Here is an 8,973-nt window from a genome sequence, read left to right as displayed (position 1 = left end):
AACAATCCAATTATACTCTTTAAAATGTACAATTAAGTTATTATTGACTAGAGTCACCCTATAGACGGAAAAATAGTCTATTATTGACTATAGTCACCCTATAAATAGTTAGATGGAAAAATAGTCTAACTATCATTGACTATAGTCCCCCTATAAATAGTTAGATGGAAAAATAGTCTATTTTTTTGGTCCCATTAACCATCCCTACTTCCCCTCCCAATCCCCCATTACCCTTCCCAGCCTCTGGTAACCATCCTACTCTATGTCCATGAGTTCAATTCTTTTGGTGTTTAGATCCTGCATATAAGTGAGAGCATGTGATGTTTGTCTTTTTGTGCCTGGCTTATTTCATTTAACATAATGATCTGTAGTTCCAGTCATGTTGTTACAGATGACTGTATCTCATTCTTTTTATGACTGAATAGTACTCCATTGTGTATGTGTACCACATTTTCTTTATCCATTAATCTGTATAGACACTTAGGTTGCTTCCAAATCTTAGCTATTGTACACAGTGCTCCAACAAACATAGGAGTGCAGATATCTCTTCCTTATACTGATTTCCTTTCTTTTTTGTGTATATACCCAGCAGTAGGATTGCTGGATCATAGGTTGGCTCTATTTTTAGTTTTTTGAGGAACTTCCAAACTGTTCTTCATAGTGGTTGTACTAATTTATATTCCCACCAACAGTGTGCTAGGGTTCCATTTTCTCCACATCTTTGCCAGCATTTGTCATTGCCTGTCTTTTGGTTACAAGCCATTTTGACTAGGGTGAGATGATATCTCACTGTAGTTTTGATTTGCATTTCTTTGATGATGAATGATGTTGAGCATCTTTTCATATACTTGTTTGCCATGTATATATCTTCTTTTGAGAATCTATTCAAATATTTTGCCCAATTTTGATCAAATTTTTAGTTTTTTTCCTGCATCAATTGATATGATTATATGATTTTTCTTGTTTAGTCTGTTGACCTGGTGGGTTCCATTGATGAAAGAGTTGTTTGAACTCTTTATATATTGTGATTATTTAATCTCTTGTCAGATGGGTAGTTTACAAATATTTTCTCCCATTCTGTAAATTGTCTCTTCACTTTGTTGATCATTTCCCTTGCTGTGCAGAAGCTTTTTAACTTGATGTGATCCTATTAATCCATTTTTACTTTGGTTACCTGTACTTATTGGGTATTATTCAAGGAAATTTTTACCAGACCAATGTGCTTGAGATTTTCCCCAATGTTTTATTGTAGTTTCATAGTTTGAGGGCTTAGATTTATTTATTTATTTATTTATTCATTCATTCATTCATTCATTCATTCATTCAGACAGAGCCTTTCTCTGTTGCCCAGGCTGGAGTGCAGTGGCACGATTTCGGCTCGCTGCAACTTCTGTCTCCTGGGTTCAAACGATTATCTTGCCTCAGTCTCCCGAGTAACTGGGACTACAGATGCACACCACCACAGCTGGCAGATTTTTGTATTTTTTAGTAGTGACGGGGTTTCACCACGTTAGCCAGGCTGGTCTTGAACTCCTGACCTCAGGTAATCCACCTGCCTCTGCCCCCACAAAAAAGCGTGAGCCACCATCCCCAGCCTGAGGTCTTAGATTTAGAATTTAATGTATTTTGATTTGATTTTTGTATATGGTGAGAGATTGGGGTCCAGTTTCATTCTTCTTCATATGGATATACAGTTTTCCCAGCACCATTTATTGAAGAGACTGTCTTCCCCCCAGTGTATGTTTTTGGCACCTTTGTCAAACATGAGTTCACTTAGGCGGGCACAGTGGCTTGCTCCTGTAATTCCAGCACTTTGGGAGCCCAAGGCTGGCAGATCACTTGAGGTCAGGAGTTCAAGACCAGCTTGGCCAACATGGCAAAACCCCATCTCTACTAAAAATACAAAAATTAGCCTGGTGTGGTGGCAGGTGCCTGTAGTCCTAGCTACTCAGGAGACTAAGGCAGGAGAATCGCTTGGACCCAGGAGGTGGAGGTTGCAGTGAGCCCAGATCACACCACTACACTCACTCCAGCCTGGGTGACAGAGCGAGACTTTGTCTCAAAAAAAAAAAAAAAAAAAAAGAAAACAAAAAAATGAGTTCACTGTAGGTGTGTAGATTTGTTTCTGGGTTCTCTACTCTGTTCCTTTTGTTTATGTGTGTGTTTTGGGTTCTCTACTCTGTTCCTTTTGTTTATGTGTGTGTTTTTATGCCAGTACCATGCTGTTTTGGTTACTAAAGCTCTGTAGTATAGTTTGAAGTTAGGAAATGGGATTCCTTCAATTTTGTGTTTATTTTGCTAAGGATAGCATTAGCTATTCTGTGTCTTCTGTGGTTCTATATAAATATAGGGACTTTTTTTTCTATTTCTGTGAAGAATGTCATTGGTATTTTGATAGAGATTGCATTGAATCTGTAGATTGCTTAAGGTAATATGGACATTTTAATAACATTGAATCTTCCAATCCATGAACGTGGAATATTTTTCAATTTTTGGTGTCCTCTTCAATTTCCTTTAACAGTGTTTTATAGTTTCCATTATAGATATCTTTCATTTTTTTGGTTAATTCCTAGGTATTTAATTTTATTTGTGTCTATTGTGGATGAGATTACTTTTTTTCATTTCTTTTTCACATTGTTCACTGTTGTCATATAAAAATGCTACTGATTTTTGTATGTTGATTTTGAAACCTGCTACTTTTCTGAATTTAGCAGTTCTAATTGAGTTTTCTTGTGGAATCTTTAGGTTTTTCCAACTATAAGAGCGTATCTCCTACAATGAAGAGTAATTTGATGTCTTCCTTTTCAATTACAATGCCCATGATTTCTTTCTCTTGTTTGATTGCTCTAGCTAAGACCTCCAGTTGAATAATGGTGATGGAAGTGGGTATGCTTGCTTTGTTCCAGATCTTGCAGGAAAGGCTTTCAGTTTTTCCCCATTCAGTATGATACTAGCTGTGGGTCTTTTATATATGGTTTTTATTATGTTGAGGTATGTTCCTTCTCTACCCAATTTTGTAGAGTTTTTATCATGAAAAAATATTGAATTTTGGCTGGGCGCGGTGGCTCATGCCTGTAATCCTAGCACTTTGGGAGACTGAGGCAAGTGAATCGCTTGAGCCCAGAAGTTGGAGACCAGCCTGGGCCACGTGGCAAAACCCCGTCTCTACAAAAATTACAAAAATTAGACAGGCATGTGGCAGGTGCCTGTAGTCCTAACTACTTGGGAGGTTGAGGTGGGAGGATCACTTGAGCCCAGGAGGTTGAGGCTGTGATGATTCATGATCATGCCACTGAACTCCCGGCTGGGTGACACAGTGAAACCCTGTCTCAAAAAAAAAAAAAAAAAAAAAAGGATGTTGAATTTTATCAAATGCTTTCTAAACATCGACTGAAATGATTATGTGGTTTTGTTCTTCATGCTGTTGATATGATGTACCAGAGTAGTTGATTTGCATATGTTGAACCATCCTTGTTTCCCTCGAATGAGTGTCACTTGGTCATGATGAATGATCTTTTTAGTGCGTCGTTGAATTTGGTTTGTTAGTATGTTGAGGATTTTTGCATCAATATTCATCAGTGCTATTGTCCTATAGTGTTTTTTTCTTTTTTTGATGTGTTTTTGTCTGGTTTTGAGATCAGGGTAATACTAGCCTAATAGAAAGAGTTTGGAAATATTTTCTTCTCTTATTTTTTGGAATAGTTTGAGTAGTATTGGTATTGGTTTTTCTTTAAATGTTTGGTAGAATTCAGCAGTGAAGCCTTCAGGTTCTGGGCTTTTCTTTGCTGGGAGACTTTTTATCACAGCTTCCATCTTGTTACTTGTTATTGGTCTGTTCAAGTTTTGGATTTCTTGTTTCAATTTTGGTAGGTTGTATGTGTCTATGAATTAATAATTTCTTTTAGATTTTCTGGTTTATTCACATATAGTTGTACATAGTAGTCACTAATGATCCTTTGAATTTCTATGGTATCAGTTGTAATATCTCCTTTTTCATCTCTGCTTTTATTTATTTGGGTCTTTTTTTTTCTTAGTCTAGCTAAAGGTTTGTCAATTTTTATCTTTTCCCAACTTTTTGTTTCATTGAACTTTTATATTGTTTTCTTCATTTCATATTTATTTATTTCTGCTCTGGTCCTTAATTCTTTTCTTCTACTAATTTTGTGTTTGGTTTTCTCTTGTTTTTCTAGTTATTTAAGATGCATCGTTAAGTTGTTTAAGTTTTTCTTTTTTCATGTAAGCACTTATAGCTATAAACTTACCCTCTTAGTACTGCTTTTGCTCTATCCCAAAGGTTTTGGTATGTTGTGTTTCCATTATCTTTTGTTTCAAGAAATTCATCAGTTTTCTTCTTAATTTCCTCATTTACCCGTGGTCATTCAGGAGCATATTGTTTAATTTTCATGTGTTTATATAGGTTACAAAATTCCCCTTTTTATTGATTTCTAGTTTTATTCCATTGTGGTCAGAGAAGATTCTTGATATTATTTCAATTTTTTGAATGTTTTAAGACTTGTTTTTTGACCTAACATAACATATGGTCTGTCCTTGAGAAAGATCCATGTGTTGAGGAAAAGAATGTGTACTCTGCAGTCACTGGATGAAATGTTCCATAAATATCTATTAGGTCCATTTATTCTATACTGTGAATTGAGTCTGATTTTTTTGCTTGATTTTTCTCTCTGCAAGATTTGTCCAATGCTAAAAGTGGGATGTTGAAATCTACAGCTATTGTTGTATTGGAGTCGATCTGTCTTTTTTAGCTCTAATAGTATTTGCTTTATATATCTGAATGCTCCAGTGTTGAGTGCATATGTATTTAAAATTTTTTTTTTTTTTTTTTTTTTTTTTTTTGAGACGAAGTCTCGCTCTGTTGCCCAGGCTGGGGTGCAGTGGCCGGATCTCGACTCACTGCAAGCTCTGCCTCCCGGGTTTACGCCATTCTCCTGCCTCAGACTCCCGAGTAGCTGGGACTACAGGCGCCCGCCACCTCGCCCAGCTAGTTTTTTTTGTATTTTTTAGTAGAGACGGGGTTTCACCATGTTAGCCAGGATGGTCTCGATCTCCTGACCTTGTGATCCGCCCGTCTCGGCCTCCCAAAGTGCTGGGATTACAGGCTTGAGCCACTGCGCCCGGCCCTGACTGCGTATTTTCAAATAGCCTGTTCTCAAACTTATGAATTATTTTTTCTGCTTGATCAATTCTGCTATGACTGTGATGCATTCTTCAATATGCCATTTGGATTTTTCAACTAGAATTTCCGCTTAATTTTTAAAATTATGTCAATCTCTTTGTTAAATTTATCTAATAGAATTCTGAATTCCTTTTCTGTTGTATTGAGTTTGAGTTTCCTCAAAAGAGTTGTTTCAAATTCTCTTATCCGAAGGGTCCCATATCCAGCATTGGTGCCCGGTGCCTTATTTAGTTCATCTGGTAAGCTGAATGATCTAATGAACCCTGGTGATTTATTCAGTTCATTTGGTGAGGTCATGTTTTCCTGGATGGCCTTCATACTTGTATATGTTCATCTGTGTCTGGACATTGAAGAGTTAGGCATTTATTGTAGTCTTCACAGTCTGGGCTTGTTTGTATCCATCTTTCTTGGAAAGGCTTTCCAGATATTTAAAAGAAGTTAGGTGTGATCTAAGTTGTATCTGCTTTAAAAGGCACCCAAGTGCAGTAACGCTGTATTTCCTGCAAACTCATAAAGGTAGCAGCTTGATGGCCTTGAACAATATTCAGAGGAATTCTCTGGATTAGTAGGCAGAGAGTCTTGTTCTCTTCTCCCTACTTTCTCCTAAACAGACAAAATCTCTCTCTGTTCTGAACCACCTAGAGCTGGGGGAAAAGTGATACAAGCACCCCTGTAGCCACCACCACTGGGACTGTGCTGTGTCAGACTTGAGGCTAGTAGAGTACTGGGTCTCACCCAATGTTTACTGTAAACACTGTCTGGCTACTGCCAATGTTCAATTAAGGCCCTGGGGGCTCTATAATCAGTAGGTGGCAAAGCCACCCAGGCTTGTGACCTTCTCTTTAGGGTAGTGAGTTACCCCAGGCCCTGGGCAGGTCCATTGTTGCCACCGGGGAGCCAGGGACTAGAGTCAAAAATCATAGAGGTCTACCTGATTGACTTCTAAGATTTGAGCTGGCACTCAAACCATGAGACACAGTCCTTCTACAAGACACAGTCCTTCCCACTCTTTTCTCTCCTTTCCAAATACAGAGTAGCCTCATCCCATAGCCACTGTCACCATAGGCCCATGGAAAGTACTGCCAGACTACTGCCTATGTTCCCTTATGGCCCAAGGTCTCTTTTTTTTTTTTTTTAATTTTTAAAAATACTATTTTATTTTCACTCACGAATGAAAAAAATGGCTATACTATCATGTTTACATACTTACTAACATTGGAAACAGAATAACGAATTGTGTTTAAATTTTATAAAGAACACACAAACATTAAAACAGTGATTGGTTACAGAAAGCAGAGTTTGAGGAAAAACCATTAGCTATAATTTTCATTTTCATTAAAGAGCAGCACCCTCTGAGAATAATCAAACTGATTAGTAATATTCATCTATACTGCAAAATAATATGTACAAAGTAAAGTTAGTGATTGTACTGATTTTATTACTTTTATCAAGCCATTTTATGTTCCTCACTCAATGCACAGAAATAAAACATAATCTGAAGAAAAATATGTCCTTATTATTATTCACAATAAAAAGTTGGCTTCATTCTGCAAGCCTGGGCATATTGTACAATTGGGAGCACTTAACGGCTCAAGTGGATCGATGTACCAGTTTGATTCTGATCCACTGAACAGAATCTCTCATCCATATCTGGCGACCAGACTAACTCCATAGGAGCTATGATAGACTGAACCATTTCTGTGGTATCCCTAGATCACACTAAATAAGAAAGATGCTACACCAGAAAATATAGCAACTGATCTATCCATAAATTAACATCTATATGCTAGCTCTTTAGTATAAGTTGGAAAAAGTGGCCCTTTCTTGAGCACATGGATAAAAGTATTATTGTAGTCTAAAGATTGCTGGATTGATAGTGTGTTATTATAATGAAGATAAGGTACACACTGAAACCACTGTCAGATTAAGAAACTTCCACAACTTGTCTCAATTCTTCAAATAATGGAGCAAGTTCCTTTTCTAGGCTGACAATTAGTCCTGTATTGGCACTGCTGCTGGCTATGAAACTCACCACCAAAGGTAAACGATTAAACTGAACCACCTGGTAGGTGTTATAGTAACAGATGATACTTTTATTTTTTGAAAGTCCAAGTTTGCTCCCTTGGTCTGTTGCCAGGGCAAAAGTGGATAAGAAACCAGGTCGCAATGCATGCTCCGGAGCATTGTCATTGGCCACTTTAATAACAGGTACTCCGTCTCTATCTGATACAACAATGGCATGGAGCCCTTCAACACTTGGTAACTTTTTATACAAGAATCGCTTTAGGTCATCCGCCATGATGAACCCCTTTCTCTCGCAGGATCAATCTCCATGCCTGGGGTTTCTGGGTTGCCTGGTTCTCTCCGCTGTCACTTCAGGGACAGCTTTAAAGACAGCTTCCTCCTCAAGCCACCGTCACATGATTGATGACCTCTTCTGCGCTCCGGGAAGCACTTTCTACACCGTCGCCCCACGATACTCGGCCCAAGGTCTCTTAAGTCAGTTTGTGGTAAATTCTTCCTGGCCTGGGACTCACCCTGCCCTCCCCTCTGGCAAAGGGCAGGTCCAGAAATGCCATCCAAGAGTCATATCCTGGAATTGAACACCCCAAGAGTCTGCTTGGTACTCTACCTCCCTGCGGTGGAGCTGGTATCTAAGGTGCAAGACAAAGTCCCCTTTACTTTTCCCTCCATTTTTCTCAAGAGGATCCTTGCCCCATAGCCACCACAGCTGGTGATGTGCTGACTCTCAACTGAAGCCAGCAAGTCTCAGAGTCTCACCCAAGGCCACTGACATAGTATCTGGGTATCATTGCTGGTTATTCAGAGCCTAAGGGCTCTTCCGTTAGCAGGTGATTAATGGTGCCAGGACTGGGTCCTTCAAGGCAGTGGCTTCCTTTCTGGCCCAGAGTATGTCTAGAATTGTCTGCGAGCTAGGGCCTGGAAAGGGGGCCTCACAACTCTGACTTATGCCCTATCTTGTGTGGCTGATGTGGTTTCCAAGATGCAAAGTAAAGTCCTCCCCACTCTTCTGTCTCCTCTCCTCAAATGGAAGGAAGGCATCTTTTTTGGGGTTGCAAATGTGCAGCCTGGGGTGAGGGGAGGGGTGATACCAGCACTCCCTTAGCCACCCAGGCTGGCATCTTAGTAGGTCATGTGCCCCCCGCCCCGTATCCGTGGCCTTGGGCCCAGTTCAGCACTTGGACTTGCCTAGGTGTTGCAGTCCTTGTGGCCTAGACTGCCTTTCAAGTTTATTTGTGGCCCCAGAGCACTTTAGCCCATGGCGGCTAGGCTTACAGGGACTCAGATTCTGACTCCAGGGATCATTGATTCCCCTCTGACTAGGGCTGGTTTAAATGCCACCTCTATGGGTGGGCATCATCTGAGTTTGGTCTGGTTTTGCTTTCTGCTATAATAGAGTAGCATTGAGTTCAATGCTTCACAGTTGCTGCAATCTCCGCTTTCTGCACCCCGCTGCCACTGCCGGGGGGATGGTGGAGGGGTGGTGTTGCTGCTTCAGGACTGGTTTTGCTATCTTTTCAGTTCCTGTTTCAGCGATATGAAATTAAAACCAGGTACTGTAAGTGCTTACCTGATGTTTTGTTCTTATGAAAGTATTTTGTTGTGTGTAGTTAGTTGTTAAATTGGTGTTCTTGTAGGGGGGACAATTGGTGGAGCCTTTTATTCTACCATCTTGCCCTACCCCCTTACTATAATTATTGCTATATTAGGTCATAAGTTCATCACTTAGTTTCTGTTTATTTCCTCTGTTTTCTTTT

The 8,973-nt window shown here is 39.5% G+C and overlaps 1 protein-coding gene across 1 annotated transcript; it reads right to left on the bottom strand.

Moving 5' to 3' along the window:
* Window positions 1–6,539: 6,539 nt before the first annotated feature.
* LOC103232026 (ragulator complex protein LAMTOR3) lies at window positions 6,540–7,686 on the bottom strand. The gene has a single exon (XM_007991805.3). The coding sequence runs from the start codon at window positions 7,491–7,493 to the stop codon at window positions 7,119–7,121; it is 375 nt and encodes a 124-aa protein (XP_007989996.3). The 5' UTR covers window positions 7,494–7,686; the 3' UTR covers window positions 6,540–7,118.
* Window positions 7,687–8,973: the final 1,287 nt, after the last annotated feature.

Source organism: Chlorocebus sabaeus, chromosome X, assembly GCF_047675955.1.
Source record: "Chlorocebus sabaeus isolate Y175 chromosome X, mChlSab1.0.hap1, whole genome shotgun sequence".
Classification (NCBI taxonomy): domain Eukaryota; kingdom Metazoa; phylum Chordata; class Mammalia; order Primates; family Cercopithecidae; genus Chlorocebus; species Chlorocebus sabaeus.
This window is presented reverse-complemented; position numbering and strand designations above follow the sequence as displayed.

Excerpts from the sequence above, each read along its gene's own strand:
- LOC103232026 (XM_007991805.3), bottom strand. The coding sequence starts at position 7,493 with ATGGCGGATGACCTAAAGCGATTCTTGTATAAAAAGTTACCAAGTGTT.